This window comes from Mastigoproctus giganteus, chromosome 3, assembly GCF_048544385.1.
Source record: "Mastigoproctus giganteus isolate SK-2022 chromosome 3, ASM4854438v1, whole genome shotgun sequence".
Lineage (NCBI taxonomy): Eukaryota > Metazoa > Arthropoda > Arachnida > Uropygi > Thelyphonidae > Mastigoproctus > Mastigoproctus giganteus.
In genome coordinates, this window is record NC_143577.1 from 125,302,324 (window position 1) to 125,320,544 (window position 18,221).

Consider the following 18,221-nt stretch of genomic DNA (forward strand, 5'->3'; position numbering starts at 1 on the left):
CCCATCTGCTCAACTTTTCTAGATTTTTTGCAGCAGCGTACTGTCATTAGTGTCATTAACAACCCTGCCAACCTTCGTATCGTCTGCAAACCTCGACATTAAGCCTGATATACCATCATCAATATCATTTATAAATCCAGAAAACAACAATGGAACAACACTGAACCCTGAGGGACTCCACTAATGACATTAGTCCACGAAGAGCAGTGTCCATTGATTAGCACTCTGTCTTCTCCCACTCAACCATCCCTTTATCCATAGCAGCAATTTGCATCCAATGCCGCACTACTCTTCAATTTGTGCAGCAGTCTTCCAAGTGTAACAGTATTAAAAGCCTTTCTAAGATCCAAATATATGATATCAAATTTATTCTCTGCATCCAGTTGCTTTGTGACCACATCATAATATCCCATCAAATTGGTCACACACGACTTCCATTTAACAAACCCATGCTGTGTCCGAGCTATATCGTTGGACTTTTGACAAACACTTAATTCAAAACTTCATATTATGTTGGCAACTATCATATACCATACTACTCTTCAAGGAGAGAGTTGCAAAAATGTGACACATCATGTGACAGGTGCCAGAATTTCAAGAATCTTTGAAAACAAAAGAATAAAATTAATTAAAAAGCAATAGCAGTAAAAGTTTGACTATATTTAGGAAGCTAAGAAAAATTTCAGATTTTTCAGCATTAAATAAAGGGCAATATGGGAGTGTTATTTTTGAGAAGTACCTCCCTGGTGTTGCAACACCACACACAAGGATCTGAAAATTCTCCACTATCTCTAAAGGGTTGTTGTTACACTGAAAGTTTGATGTAATGCCAGATACTTAGATTTTCTGTCATTTAATATTAGTCATATAGATTCAGCACACATTTATAATTTTCTATTTGAATCCAATTTACAAAACTAAGTCCAGTAATGTGTGCTTCATTCAGCATTATACCAACGTTACTGTCATCAAAAAAAAAAAAAAAAAAAAAAAAGCTCACATGTTCTCCTTTTATCATAACTGTAACTTTTTTTATTCATTATATGGTACAGCAAATGATTTGTATTATATTATCTGGAATTCCATAATATTTAAGCAGTCCAAACATATTCTCTACTAACAGAATCAAAAGCTATTTAAACAAACTTTAAAACCAATGGTAATTTTTTGCCTAAGTATCTGATGAATATGCTATTCCTATTTAAAAAAAAATCCTGATTTGTTCTTAATAATGGTGTTTTATATGATTCTATTCTGTTCAGAATCATTCTATTATACATCTTTAATGTGGTTGATAGTAAAGTGAGTCCTCTAATTTGTTGGTAATTCACCAGTATTAAAATTTGTATCCATTATCTCCAGAAATATTTTTGATCTGGACTTATTTTTTTAAGGGTTTTTACTGTAATATTTATATTTTTAAGGGTTTTTACTGTAATACTATTCATACCTGAAGCCTTTCCATTTTTTTGTGAGATATAATGTAGCTTTGTAGTCTAATTTTGCAGCAAAGTTTTCACAATTTACAGGCAACATATTATTTTAAGTGATAATCCTACTTGATGATTTATCCACTGGAGGGTATTTACATTAAGCAGATTCTGTAAATATGAGATGCGATCTCCATCCTTTCAAAAGAAGGAATGGGAAAAAAACCCATGTTTTTTTTATTAATAATTAATAAAATTAATATTTTAGTTCATAACACAAAATATATATGAAGCTACTTAATTTTATTTGTAACATGGTTAAAACTTTCAACATATCACATATCAATACATTCTATGTAGATTCCAAATGCATTAACATTTTACTTTTATTATTTGGTATTCCATATTAAAGGCTAGCACCTGCCCATTTCAGTTGGTTATCTCAGCCATAGATCATCAAAAGGTTAAGTAACAGCAAGTTACATTCTGCTTATATAATTAAATATGTATATGTACCCACAGAAGACTGGCAATGAATGAAGGAAGAAAGGCTAGTATGAACAAGGGGCATTGGCAATCCACGAGGTACATTCAAGTTGTTTATTTACTGGTCTCAACAAATTTGTTCAAGGAAAAGTAAGTCACCAGGTGGGGAGAAATGAAATGCTACAAAAAAAAAGTCATCCAAAACAGCCATTAAACAGAAAATTCTTCACCCCAAATCAAGTAATGAGGTGAAAAATTTTATCTTACTTGTTAGCATCAAATTTATATAATTTCAACTTTCCAAGAAGATATCAACCTCACGCTATGTTATTGGTGGATCCTTTAATAACTGAACGGTGAAAATTAAAAACTTTTAAATTTTTTCTTCTATATGTCAAATTAATTATTACCAATGTATTGAAGCAACACAAATTGAAAAATTACAAGAGATAAATACCAGTTTAGTATGGTTGTTTACAGCTTGGGACAAAAATAACATAAACAGTATGTGTCAATGTTATTGTTATTTGGTTTTTTTTTAGGAGCATTAGCAACTAAGGCCATATTGCTCCGGGAATATGCGGTGGTCATTCCTTTGACCTTTCCGCATCCTCCGTATTTGGTGGTGATGGGCTCGAACCCCGGTCTAATCAAGAAGCATGTGCTACACACTGCTGCTCCTTCCCACCTGGCTACGGAGGCACCTATGTGTCAATGTGTATCAATGCTTGGTAAGATACAGACTACAGCTATAGCAAAACAAAGGGCTTTCAGTTCAATTTCAGAGCTGCTGCATTTACCAGTAACATCACCAGTAGCAGTCACCAATCTGGATTTCTTAGTTATCAGTGCAACCAGACTTGTCAAGCTGTGTTTATTTCTATGTTCTGGAATGCCAAAATAACTTTGAGATTATTATTTTTTTAAATTTTATTTATTTTTAATAATTTCTCATAAAGAAAGAAAAATGTCATTGGCCCCTGAACTAGGAAATAATTTTTGTGGAAAGGATTACCAAATTCTGTATGCCTCAAGCTACATACATTATACTCAGAGAAGGAGGTAATAATGAACAACACCCATCAGAAGTGGGGTAAAAATTTATCTTCTTTTTCAAATTAGCTTGTCTTATATATCCATTTGTTCAGCTGGCTAAGGTAAAGAAAGCCAACATAGGAAACTTCAGTAAACTTAACGGGCAAATGTGTTTCCCCGGTACCGCAGCTTCTCCCTGCATTCTCAGTAAAAGATGGTGCGCATTATCGGTAGTGGCAATAGAATTCGATTATGATGTATTGATTAATTTTTTCTCATTATTAAAACCAGATTAGTAGAGTTCATGAGTGGGCTGAATTTTACTTACGGGTACACTCTGCAGACTGCCTCAGTCTTAGGGTGTTTATTCCCCCTTCCTGCTGTTTTCACTTGATATGAAAATGACTTCTACAAACAGTGAGTGTTATCGGTAATTACAGTAGAAGTCATTTTCCTATTGGGTTAAAACAGCAGGAAGGGGGTATAAACACTAAGACTGATGACGTCTGTAGGGTGTACGCATAAGTAAATTTCAGCTGCGAAGGCATTACACTCATGAAATCCAATAATCTGCTTTTAATGGTGATAAAAACTAATCAATACATCATTATCGCCTTCTACTCCACTACCACCGATAACATGCACTATCTGTTTACTGAGAATGCAGTAGAAACTGTGGTAGCACGAAACGAGTTTGCCCGGTAAGTTTACCGAAGCTTCCCATGGTTTTTGTGTTGGCTTTCTTTACCTTCGCCGTTCAGCACTATTAAGCCTATAATACTAAACAAAAAAATTCAATGAACTGCACAAAAGCAGATTAAATTACATGTCCTAATTCTCTAATATCAATTTCTTACTTAGTAGTATTATAACATTTATAATAATTAACAAAAAAAATTACTTTAACAAACAAATGAAAAGTAAATAATTTCTCAACAAAATATTTTCTGTAAACTGGAAAAACGAAATCAATTATGTATAACATGATGTTTAAAATAATTAATATACTTATTTTAAATAATTTTAAAATAACTAACTTTACACTGTTAGATATCAACATAGTAAACACTGGAGTACAGAGAGCTCATGAATAAATAATTTTCTTGTCAAATATAAATACACCTCAATCCATTTTCATCACCACTTTTCCAACCCGTACCTCTGGAAGTCTTTTCATAGCGTCTAATACTGAATCATATGGCACAGTATGATGAATGTTTGGCCTAAAGGAAATTTGAAATGTTATAAACAATTAGCAACATTTTGATAAAACTACTTTATGGATTTTAAGGATTATAATAACTACAGACGTGTATGCTAACTGCAAACCTATATTTAAAGCAGAGTTTGCATAAAAGGCACCAATTATGTGTCCCATATTATAAAACTGTTTTCAATTAGTTCCCTTACTCTTATACTTTTATTCTCAGTTGACCACCCAGATAGGCCTGTATTGGAGATTACTGTTTAATCATGAATGTGAAATGGCAGGCTTGCAAGATGTTAGCACTTACAATCCAGTTGCAAATTACTTACACAATCTGAGAGATGTCAAAGGGAGTGAAATTCTAAATCTGCATTAATTTAGAGCTATTAAAACCTCAAGCTATGAAAAGCTCATGCTTTTTTACTTTGGGTGCCTTCCATCCACTGATGACAAAATGATCATCTCCAAAATGGTACAGTCGGGGTGGAAGTACTTAACCGAAAGAACGAGTAAGAATATACAGGGAAGTGGAGGAATAATGGCAATGTCTGATATGAAAGTAGTAGTTTTTGTAATAGCTGTATGATTGTGAAGGAAAGATGATAAAAGCTAATGTTTATTTAGAGGTGATACAAAAAGGAGCATGAAAAAAATCACTGACCTTCTGAATTCCATGAAGGTCAAATTGTTGATGCACATTTAGCAGGGGCATCGGCGAATAAAACTGCTGATTTGTATAATGTATCAAGAGCAACTGTATCCAAGTGATGTCTGTATTCACTAATTATGGAAAAATAAAATCTGATAGGAAGAATTGTGGCAGAAAATCGAAGCTGACTGAGAGAGAGCCTGCTGGACACTGAAAAGTAAAATTTCTGCCTCAAAAATAGCTGCAAAACTCAATGTAAGTCTCCGCAATTCAGTTTCTAGAAAACAGTTCAGTGAGAACTTCATAAAACTACAATTTATGGCAGAGCTGCCAAGCCACTCATTACTAATGTAAATGCCAAAAAGAGGATGCAATGGTGTAAGGAGTATAAAAACTGGACACTTGATGATTTGAAACATATTTTCAAATGAATCATGATTTAAACATTTTTTTCCAACGTCAGAGATAGTTTGTTTGGTGAATGCCAAAAGAAGTGCATCATCTTGACTCTCTGGTATCAAACATGGAGGAGGATCAACAATGGTTTGGGCAGCGATATCTTTGTATTCTTTAGGCCCTATCACTGTCCCGAATGGGTGAATTACTGCCACTGATATTCTGTGTGGGTAGGTTCACCCCATGGTGCAAACACTTCCCACAAATTTCCAATCTTGGTCTGAGGAGCATGACACTGAGGCCAAGCATCTCCCTCCAATGGCCTGCACAAATCACTAGGAGAGCAAGAAACCAATTTCCTCTACGTTCTTCATTCAAGGAACCTGAAATGTTCCTCCATGAAGAACAGTACAATATTCCTCTTAAGACATTTCAAGATTTATTTGAATCTATTACATAGAGAATATAAGCAGTTTCAAGAGCGAAGAGTGCATACCTGTAATTTTTATCACAGGCAACTTCTGTATTTCTGTTGTACTTCCCTTTGGGAAGTGTTACTCATTTGAAGTATAAGGATACACCAATGCACTGTGAAAGATGCTACAATATGAGTTGAATCATCCTGATACCTTTTATTTACCTTAAATAATTGAGCTATGTATCAAGTTATGGTTTCGCAAAATAATGAAAAACTTTCCATATCTTGAAGTTTTAATAACCATATGAAGATGATTAAATAGTGTATAGTTTTTATAAAATATGAAAGTAATATCATCATGGTTGTAGAAAGAGGCGATATAAGTTATTTATAGTAGTGTTGTGAAGACTTAGCAAGATGATGTAAAACCATAAGAAAAAACCTTATTTAACATTTTAATTTTCCTACTTCACAGAAATTTAGATGCCAAAAGATTCTGATAGTACAGATAATTATAATAAAAACACAAGATCAATGTCACTCTTTGGGAAAAATGAAAGATGCATATTCATAAAAAACCAAAAACTTTATTTTACTGCTGGAGAAGCAACTAATCATACTTCTGTAATTACTTATATTTACAACTAATTTTAGAAGTCTGATTTCAATGATGCCATTCTCTGTTCAATCTTAACTCTCACTATCAGTAATATTATAATTTCCTTCTACTATGCTAATTAGATTCTTAATACTTCAATAATAGTTAAAATATACAAAATTAATAGCATCAATCAACAAATATTTTCTTAACACCAGAGGTTTTATTGACTTTTCTCCAGCATATAAATATAATCATACCCTCAGGTGTGGTTTCCAAATTAACTCCTATGCATTTTCAAACTTACCATCATTATGACTTTTTCACCTACGCTGAACAGATCGCTAACTTCAGTAATAAAGTTATGATGTATATACAGTTAACTGAAAATTTAATCATTTATCACCTTTCCCAATTACACCTAACCTTTCAAATGCACGAGAAATTAAGAAATTCTGATGCAAAAAAATTATGTAACTCCTTAACACTATTTAACCCCAGGTAATCAATGTAAAAATTAACCATGATAAACCCATTCAATATTTCCATTAACCCTTTCAGGAGTAAGTAATTAGATTTCTATTTTGCAAGTAGAGCTATATTTTGCATTTTACACAATGTGGCGAAGGTAAAGAAAGCCTGCATGAGAAGCACGCAAAAGTTCGATGAAATTTACCGGTAAAAGTATTTTGCTGTAACGCCATTTGTATTGTTGCTTGCTTGGTAAACAGATGGTGGGTGTTATGGGTCAGGAGTAGAAATTGAATCCTATGGGAGATTGAAACCCTCCCGAAGTGGAGGAGGTAACCTGACCTTTTCTCTTTAGAATCATTGGTTGTTGTTATTTGGTTTTTAGGAGCATTAGCAACTAAGGCCATATTGCTCCGGGATATGCGGTGGTCATTCCCTGACCTTTCCGCATTCTCCGTATTTGGTGGTGACGGGCTCGAACCCCGGTCTAATCAAGAAACGTCTGCTACGCACTGCTGCTCTTTCCCACCTGGCTACAGAGGCGCAAAACAATCATTGGTGGACTAGTGGATAAATTGTTTATTAAGAGAAAAAAAAAAAGGCATAGGAAGCCCACACGAGAAGCACAATAATTTTTGAAAAAGTTTACTGGTGAAACTACGTTACGAACATTTTTTACGACGGCAGAACTTCCAATCTGACTCTGTTCGTGATTCAATTAGTGATTCTAAAAAAAAAAAAAAAAAAGGTCAGGTTAACCACTTCCACTTCGGGAAGGTTTCAAGCACCAGTGGGATTCAACTTCTACTCCAGACCAATAACATCCACAGTCTGTTTACCAAGCGAGCAACAATACAAATGCCATTACGGCAAAGTACTTTTACCGGTAAATTTCATCGAACTTTTGCGTGCTTCTCGTGCAGGCTTTCTTTACCTTAGCCCAGCTTTGAAACTAAAAACAGAAGCTCATACCCATTTGGCACTACAAAAGCTGAATTATAATTATTGGTATTAGTAATGGCAACTGAGGCAAAAAAGGAAGCCTATGCAACATCAAAAAAAAAAACATCTGTCCATCCCTCTAGCAATGTGTCAATTGCTTCCTTCAATTTGTTCAAACTATCTGCATTTACACCACCAGAAGTTTGTTCCAATAATCAATTACTCTCTGCAAGTAAACTTTCACATCTATCCCAACACACACAACAAACATTTTAATTTTAATTTTATTTGCTGATACTGTATATGCTTTCTTCTTTGCATGAGTCAGCCAGTACTAATACTAACTTTTTCTAGATCCATTGTATAGAACCCACTGTCTCAGTACTCTGAACTGTACAAATAAATCATTTGTCCAAAATCTATCTGCCAATTATGAGTGGGAATTTTATCATGCAGGAAGTAGGTTTCTCTGGAGCAACATTCACCTTTAATGAATCCACATTAACAACAGTGCTGAAAATCTTATGTGAATCCTGGGAAAACATCACAAGAATTTTACAATTCTCCCTCCCCATTTTATGGTATCTATTCACATTTTTGATACCATTACTTGAAATTTCTGTGGAAAACATGAAGAAATATCTGTTCTTCATCCATCACAGTTCACTGGGGGAGAGAGAGAGAGGTAACCAAAAATTGTTTAGTCTGTATTTCAAATTTTTAAAACTGAATGGACAAAAAAAAATTTAGCATTGTTTAACAACTATCTCCTAAATAATGAATTACAGACTTAACTGTAAAAATTTACTGTCAGCTAATGAAGACAGATGAAATAAGTTGTCCCCACAGATAGCTGAAGCCAATGGCTTTGAGAAATTTGAAGGGCTGCTGCTGCTGGAAGGATACTTGCATTGTATGGCCAATACCAATATGATGTACTCACTCACAGGATATGTTTCATGCCTTTACTATGTATTGTGATACAATGTGAAACTTTTTTGATTATAGGTCATAAACAGCATCAGTGTTTTCAATGGATGCCTCTATGAATTCAGCAAATCAGGTTTTTGCTGATACTGTATAACCTTGCTTCTTTGCACCACTCTTCCAGTATTAATCTTGGACTAATAATAATGTTATTTGTACAGTGCTCAACTATACAAAAAACATTATTTGTCCAAATTATTCCTATGTGATGGGCAAAAATCATGTCTTATCATATCTCTGTGAATTTGTTTATTTCCTTTCAGGAAACTGAGCTCTTAATGCTAAAAGATGATTGAATATGACATATTCAATCTTTCCCAGCATGGTCTGTGCTTGTTAACAGGAGAGATTGTTTCTACAGGGATGGGATACACTTAAATAGAAAGGGTGCAAGAATATTTGCTGATGCTATAGAGGAAGTGTTAGATGTGTCAGAAAACTACTAGCTTGGGAGGATTCAGAGACTAATAGATTAACTGTGACTGTTGGCAGAGATGAAAGTGATTCTTGCACTGCTGCTATTGGAATGAGCAGCAGCCTGGAAAGCAAGGTACTGGGGATTTCAAGGAATGCTGCACAACAAAAGTCTTGCTCGCACACTAGCAAGACTTTTGTTGTGGATTTATTGAATGATTGTTTTTCTGCAGCAGCAGCAGCATGGTTGAGACGGCCACCTGAGGGAGTAATACTCTTGATCTGATTATCAGCAGTGATCCTTCATGCATTAAGAATCTGTAGATAAAGGAATGACTAGGTGGCAGTGATCACAGTATGCTGAAGTGGGATTTAGTCAAAGTGGTAACTACCATCAGGGGTAAAGGTAACTATGGTGGTCTGAGATAGTATTTAAATTCTATAAGGTGGGACCAAGATAGTATTTAAATTCTATAAGGTGGGACCAACCGATGATGATGCCAACAGCAAATTCAAAATGGGAAGCATTCAAAGAATTAATCTTGGAAGTTATCAGGCTTTTCATATCAACTAAAAAATATTGTTCAAGGTTAAAATTTTGAAATTTACATATCGTTCAAGGCCTAAATGGATGTCAGATGAACTAATGAGACACGTGGCGGAGAAGAAAAATACATGGGATACATATAAATTAACAGGTGATACGGAAGCCTATGATAGATATAAGCTGGTCTGTAACCAAGTCACAAAGGAGATTAGGAAGGCAAAGACAGATTACGAGAAATACTTGGCAAAGGATGCAAAGAAAAACAGCAGAGAGTTCTTTACGTATGTAAACTCTGAAAGGAAGGGGATGAATCAGATTGGTCCACTTCATATCGATGGTTCAACTGTTGATGACCCTGCTCAGATAGCTAACAAACTAAATGAATATTTTGCATCTACATTCACACATGAGGAGTTATTCAGCGAGAGGAATGCCAGAGGTGAATTAAACTCTGGTGGTAATCTAGATGATTTTGTAATAACTGAGGGCAAAATGGGGAAGAAATTGTTGAATATAAACATAAGAAAGGCACCTTGGAATGGAATCTATCCAGTTATATTAAAGGAGGCAGCAAAGGAAGTAAGCGAATGCTTAGCCATCATTATGAGAGCTTCCTTGGACTCAAAGGAGGTACCCATACACTGTAGATAACAGAATTTATGTGTTTCTTAACTAACAGCATATCCCATTCTCTCTTTCTGTCCTGTCTATCCTTTCTGTACACATTGTACTCCCCAAATTCCAGTTCTGCACTGCTTATGTCTGTGTGACACCATGTCTCTGATATCCCAACAATATATGCCTTTGATATCTTGACTAGCACTTCAAACTCATTGTATTTATTAACTATAATCCTAGCACTGGTGTTCATGCAAGTACAAATGCACCTGTTTCTACTCTTAGTTACCCTAACACAGCCTATTTACTTGTTCCACTATGACTCCCAGCAGTCCTGGAAATTCCCATTGCCTTGCTTTCCAGGCTGCTGCTCAACTGCATTTCAATAGAAGTAGTGCAAGAATCACTTTTACTTCTGCCAGTGGCTAGCGTTAATCTATTAGTCCGTATATCCCCCAAGCTAGCAGTTTTCTGACCCACCTAACTCTGCCTCGATAGCATCAGCAAATATTTTTGCAGCCTTTCTATTTAAGTGAATCCCATCCCTGTAGAAGCAGTCTCTGCTGTTAACAAGCACAGACCAGGCTGAGAAAAATTCTACTCCTTGAGCCTTGCACAATCTCTCCAGGGCTGATGTTCAATTGTGACCCCAATTCACAAAGGAGGATAAAAGAGCAACACAAGTAATTATAGACCTGTTAGTTTAACTTCTGTTCCAGGGAAATTAATGGAGGCACTGGTTAAAGAAGCACTGCAGGATCATCTAGACAAGACTTCAGTTATAGCTCAGATACATCATGGTTTTGTTAAGGGGAAGTCTTGCCTGACCAATTTGATTGGATACTATGATGCAGTCGCAAAAGAACTGGATGCAGGGAATAACTTTGATATTATATACTTGGATCTTAGAAAGGCTTTTGATACTGTTGCACATGGAAGACTGCTGCACAAATTGGAGCAGCGTGGCATTGGAGGCAAATTGCTGCTATGGGTAAAGGGGTGGTTGAGTGGGAGAAGACAGAGAGTGATAATCAATGGACACTGCTGTTTGTGACTAATGTTATTAGTGGAGACCTCCAGGTTTTAGTGTTTGGGTCCATTGGTGCTTTCTGTATTGATTAATGATATTGATGATGGTATATCAGGCTTAATGTCCAAGTTTGAAGACGATACGAAGGTCAACAGGGTTGTTAATGACACTAATGACAGTACGTTGCTGCAACAGGATCAAGAAAAGTTGAGCAGATGGGTTGAGAGGTGGCAACTGAAGTTTAACACTAACAAATGTAAGGTTCCACATAAGGGAAGTAGTAAACCCAGAGTAATGTATCAACTGTGTGGAACTACACTGACAGTGTAGAGAATGAAAAGGACCTCGGGGTAATAGTGCAGGCAGATATGAAGTTTTCTGAGCAGTGCAGACAGTCTGCAAGAGTAGCTCATGCTGTCTTGTCAATGATATACAGGAATTTTCCTAGCAGGGATAAGGGGGGTGATTATCCCCTTGTATAAGGCAATGATCAGGCCACACCTTGAGGACTGTATACAGGTCTGGAGGCCTCATTTTAAAAAGAATGTAGGTCTGCTGGAATGAGTTATTGTTATGTTATTTGGTTTTTAGGAGCATTAGCAACTAAGGCCATATTGCTCCGGGAATATGCGGTGGTCATTCCCTTGACCTTTCCGCATCCTCCGTATTTGGTGGTGACAGGCTCGATCCCCGGTCTAATCAAGAAGCGTGTACTACGCACTGCTGCTCCTTCCCACCTGGCTGCGGAGGCGCCTGCTGGAATGAGTACAGAGAAGGGTAACAAGATTAGTGAATGGAACAAAGGCTTAAGTTTTGCAAATTACAGTGTCTGGAAACTAGGCACCTGTGAGGTGATCTGATTGAGGTGTATAAGGCCTTGAATGGTTTGAGCATGCTCAATGCCAATGGGATTCTTCCTCTTGCTCAGAGTAATCGTCTGAGAGGACAAATTGAAATTGAGGAAAGACAGTTGTAGGATAGATGTGCAGAAGTTTGCCTTTAGCCAGCGGATGGTTGACTGCTGGAACAAACTTCCATCTGTTGTTGTAGAAGTTGATAGCTTAAATAGATTCAAGGCAGAAGCAGACAAAGATTTGGAGGGAGTGGAGGGGTGAAATGAGGTTTTTTTTTTTTTTTGCTGATGTTATAAGCTTGCTTCCTTGCATGATGTACCATTACTAATGCTAATGGTAAGTTTTGCAAACTGCAGCGTCGGGAGACTAGGCACTTGCAAGATTATCTGATTGAGGTGTATAAGAACTTGAATGGGTTGAGCAGGCTCAATTCTGATGTATTCTTCCTCTTGCTCAGTTTATTTAACTGAGGGGGGGGGACAAATTCAAATTGAAGAAAGACAACTGTAGAATAGATGCGTGGAAATTTACTTTTAGCCAGTGGGTGGTTGACAATTGGAACAAACTTCCTGTGTTGTACTGGAGGTCTAGTTCTGCCTTGAGCTTAAAGAAGTTCATGGCAGAACTAGACAAACCTTTGCAGTGAATGGATGGGTGAAATTGGAAAGTTTTTAAAGTTTTTTTTTTTTTTTTTGGCTGATGCTATATAAGCTTTCTTTCTTGCAGTTATGTCTCTATTAATATTAATGCAAATTGTTCAGTTATTGTCACATGTTTGACATCTTGGAGGTTCTTCATCATGAAATAGATAACAATGCCTGATGTGCATATCTATTTTCTATAGATCTGCAGCCTGATCAGCACTTTTATTCTGTATTTCCTTATGCTTGCCTTCTAACATTCAATTCTGGGTTTTATGTTATGTAATTTATTCAATGCTTGTTTTTGCCAGAGTTCTTTCCATTTTGTTAGACAGTGGGTTTGGATGATTGAATTGTAGTCATTACACTTGGAATGATCAACTCTCTGAGTAAAATCAACTTTCTAAGTTGATTTTACTCAGAGAGTTGATATGAGTAAAACTGAGTATTTTACTCAGAGAATTGATCATTCCAAGTGTAATGACTACTCAACTCTGAGTTGATTTTACTATTCTATCAGCTTTACTTCTTTATTTCCTTTATACCCCAATGGGTCCTAGTACCCATTAGAAATATATTTCCTGTTTTCCTTTCATTAAGTCCTTTTGGTATCTGTTAAATTTGTCAAAGAACTGTGAGTTGTACTGTTCCTGGTTTGTGTGGCTTGGATTACACTTAAGGAATGTAAGTAAATTATGTTTAAAATTTTGTGTGGTTCGAAGTGTTCCAGGGCTATCTGAACTGTTACTAATCCTACACTGTAAGCACTACTTTCTTTTGGAAGTTGGTGCAACTGTGTAACTTCTGGGAAAACTGTTGATATACATGGTTTTCTGATTTTGATCCATCTGCATATATTCGTACATGATTGGGGTCTATGTACTGCATTTAATTATTGAAGGCTGGTGTTGATAATGTCTTTTTATTCCACTTTTGTGTAGTGATATCACAAGCCTTAGATTTACTTAGATTTTGAAAGTTTATCCATGCAAAATTATCTATGCCGAAATTATGTGTTATAGTTCTTTTAATCAGATTCCTAGTGGTTGGTTTACATGTTTGCAGTTTCTATATGGGTTTTTCCATCATGGGGAGAATAGGGTTGCTCAGGTAGGATGTAACAGCAGTGGTTCATTAGTTTCTGTGCAGAGGATACATACATATATATATATACAGGTGACCCCCACTTAACGCTGATAATTCGTTCCGTAAAAACTAAGTGAATCCGAGCTAAGCGAGCGCCGCATTCCCATAAGGTAACATATGTATTTGTGAGTTGCGGTCGATGCCATAGGATATTTCCTAATCAATAATAGGTGGTAGTAAAAAGATGCCCAAATGTTGGTGAAAATATTTGATATTCAAATATTTCTACATATAAAATATTCTGCATTACATACGTATATAATTATGTGGTAACTATTTACGTATCAAAATTAAACTTAAAATTCCAATTAAAATCATGAATTTAATTGATCTAAATTGATTTAATTTAATTGATAAATTTAATCATGAAAAGTGTGTCGATTTTGGGTTGAACTTTGGCCATCTTCCAAATAAACTAAAAGGGGTATTAATTTTAAATCCCCCGCAGTTTAATTACCACCCAACAATAAAGTCAACCGATCCTTCGCCACTTTGAAACCTGGCATGTTTTTTTCCTCCTTTCAATATGAAACTTCTTTTAGGCATTCGTTTCCACAAAAGTCCTGCTACATCTATGTTAAAAACTTATTGAGAAGTATAACACACAATACTTCTCTTCAATAATTTTAACAAGTTCTCTTTTGAAAGTTTCGGCTCCTTGATCTGCACTTGCGGCCTCTCCCTGGATTTTAAATCTATTCAACCAGCCCTTACTAGTTATAAATGGTTCCACATTTTTTTTTTTAGCCGAGTTTTTTTTCAGATCATCATATTGGCTAATCTCTCTCTCTCTCTCTCTCTCTCTTTAACAATATTTAACTTAACTGAATTCTGCATTAGATATTATCTTCAATAAAATTAGTTAAAGCCTTTCCATTTCAATCCTAATAGCCGGCCTAGCCCTAGTTGTTGCAGTGAAACAGCTATCTTTCCTGCTGCTAAAATTAATTCTTTATTTTTTTTTTTATAATTGTTCTTACAGTTAAACTTGCAAGTCCTAAATTATGGCACACATCCGCTTGTCTTTGACCGGAATCGATTTGCTTCAAAACGTCTAATTTAATTTTCAAATTCAGTCTTTTTCTTACATTTATAGTCTTTATACTGCACCCAGACGTTGCTTTTTCATTCTTATCTTCCCTTATTAATTCTTCGAAAATGTAACTTGTTCATTACATTAATTATGATACAATGTTCAAATAAACTGTCCATTACGCACAATGTCTAATACGGTACTGAGTGATGACTCGACTTTGGATAAATGCATATAACGCAAATATTACAAGCAATATACTTGATCATTTTTTAAAATGTTGATCTTGGAACTACGTAACAAGTCACTGTACTGCAATTAAATAAGTGCAATCTGTAAATGAGCATTATAGTGATTTGTGACAGTGTTATAGTCAGACACGGATTATAATATAAGAACAGCGTTATAGCGAATCAGCGTAAAGTGAACCGTGTTATAACAGGGGTCTGCTATATATATATATATATATATATATACACACACAGCAATACCCCGCACAGCACTAATAATTGGTACTGAAACTGTTCTGTGTTATGTGAAATCATGCTGATTGAGGTATAATTATAATGGATTTTAATTGAATGCATACCAGAGAAACAATCAATAAACAAATTATAATAAATCTATAAACAATTTGCATTAAAAAATATTGCAAAAATTTTATTAATGAAAAGGAAACATCACAAGAGATGAGAAAAAGCTTTGTTTATTTAGATATTTCAATAAAAAAGTCTGGTGAAGTCGTCTCTTCTTTTTCTTGATGCACAAGTCTTTCCAGCATCGAATCCTATCTTGTAAAATTTGCCATATCTTGATGCTATGTTCAACATCCAGATCTCCATTCATAATCGTCTCGTAGGCCATGTCAATCCCCCAAAAAACTTTCTCCAATTCTTCTGTTGAAAATACTTTTGGTGCCACTTCAGTGTTATCCACTTAAGAATTGTTTTCCTTTTCTTCATATACAGTTTGCTCATCAATTTCAAAGAGAGTTGCATCATCCAAGTCATTTGCATGTGAGTCAATGCAGTTACATACATTGGCAATGTCCAAAGTTTTGAATCCCAAGTCTTTTCCGATCTTCACAATGTCGTTGGCAATTGTCTGAATTTGAGATTCAAAACCAGTGAAATCATTTGCCAAATGGGAAAAACATGTTGCCAAGCAGAACGCATGTTGTTGGCAGTGATTTCTAGCCAATATACAAATATATTTTCGATTGTATTTAAAGGGGTAAAAAATAAATTATGAAATGAAGTTATGAAAAGAACGAAAAGCTTGATTAGCTATCATGTCGCCTCATCAGGATGGAATTAAGAATACTGAACACCGTAGCACGTTGCTGCTGACTGCCTGAGGGGAGCTATTGGCACATTTGCATGTGAGACAATAGAGTTGGCACCACAGCATATATGTATGCGTACCTAGGCTACAATAATGCTACATATATGTAGAGTATTGTCTAGGCTATTGAATGAGTTTTAATATGTAGTAAATTTTCAACTTAAACTTAATTGAAAATGGTGTTATTTTGAAGCCATGCTAAGCGAGGTATTGCTGTATATATAGGGAACATGTGGAAAGCTCCTGTTGCTATTTACAGTGCACTGTAATGAATCAGGTTTAACTGTTGCTTTGAAATCACTCTTTTGCACGGAGTCATTGATGGATGCTCTATAATTAATCTATATCTGAACTTACTAGTGCTTTGTAAAGGTTGACAAAACAAAACAGTCTCTTCCTCATGTTTTCATTTTAAAAATTTTAGAATATTGAGATGTCTCATGAACTTTATTCATAATTGCCAAATTGCTGAATTCATAATTGCAAATTCATAATTTTGAATGAACAGAGGTAAATGTCCTGTAGGATAAAGTATATCCAGTGAAGGTCAATTTGCTACCTAAAATTAGTCCAAGAAATTTTACTTACACATTGGTTAAATGATACCCTGTACTGTTAGTTCAGGATCTTGTATGTAAATTTGGTTTTATACAAAAGTCAAGTATACTGTTTTTTGTTCTGAAATTTTAAATCCATTTTTCTCAGCCCATTTGCTGATATTGTTAATTATGCACTGCAGCTGTCTTTCTATTGTTTCCATATTTTGTGCTTCATAAGCACTGCTAAAGTCTACATATGGTGTGTGTGACACTCTCGGTGGCAGGTGATTTTTGATGCTAGCCTTATTTAGGTTTTCCCCTTAAGCAGAGATCCAAAATACAGAATTTTTTTTTTTGGTGAAGAATTATCCATTTATACTGTCTTCATACAGATTGTTTCAGTTGCCCCTAATGACTACTCAATAATATTCATCATACCATTAAAATCAGTAATGGAAAACTGGAAACATAAAAAAATATATTTATCAACAAATCAGCATAATAGTTGCCAACTTATACTTGCCCAAATCAATTTATGTTGTATTTATAAGGAGAAAAAACACTAATTTCAAATATACAGGCTTACAGTAACTAATTTATATACTAAACTAATTTATTGAGAGCTAAAATTAATACAAAATTCTTAAACAAATTTAAATTTAACAAATTTCCTTGCTATTAACTTGGAAAAATAACTAATTAAGTCATATAGTCCAAATTTTCACATAGGTCACTTTCTATGGGACAACAGTGCCCAATTTCAAAGTGTTTCTTAGCCCATGGCTTTTCTCAAACAGTTTTTATGATATGTTCAATTCTGAACTTTCCTTTCCGTAGTTGCAGAAGTCAGTGGGATTGTTCATTTAATTCGAATTGCAGTATATAAATTCGGAAATGAATCTCAAATTTTGTGCAGTGACTGTAAGCACTGGACTGTCGAATGAGTTATCTGGGAAAAGTTTTATTTAGTTATATATGTCAATATTGTTAATATATTGTCACCATCTTGCAAGGGGACATCTAAAGTGATGCAGTATCTTTTCAGGTTGTCATTAGATATTACCCTCAATGCACAAAAGGCCCAAAATATTCTAATTTCATTGGCCATTTACTAGACTCATCATCCAAAGGGCTACTTGGAATTGCATTTCAAGATATGACATCCCAAATTCCATAAGCTATTATGAATGTGTTCATATATGGGAATGAGAGTAGCTTCGTGCGGGCGAAGTTTTTATGGCTCCAGCTAACAGAGAAGTTTTTCTTAAAGTTTTGCCATTTTATTGACTTAAATTGACATATTACTTTATTTTCAAAAAGCAGCTTTATATTTCTAGTTACGATAATTAATTAATGCTTAGTATCGGTAAGCATATCCATGCGTTGGAAAATATTGTGTAGCCTCGGCGAACGCTAAGTTTTTAATTATATTTAGC

General features: G+C 35.1%; 1 protein-coding gene across 1 annotated transcript in view; it reads right to left on the bottom strand.

Annotated features, from left to right (window-relative positions):
• Positions 1-3,324: 3,324 nt before the first annotated feature.
• The window catches only part of LOC150088258 (ferry endosomal RAB5 effector complex subunit 4-like), a 433,728-nt gene continuing 418,831 nt past the window's right edge, over positions 3,325-18,221 (bottom strand). Inside the window, exon 9 of the mRNA XM_090369407.1 lies at positions 3,325-4,174. Coding sequence (XP_090225533.1) covers positions 4,075-4,174 — 100 coding nt within the window. The 3' untranslated portion in view covers positions 3,325-4,074. The remainder of the gene's footprint in view (positions 4,175-18,221) is intronic.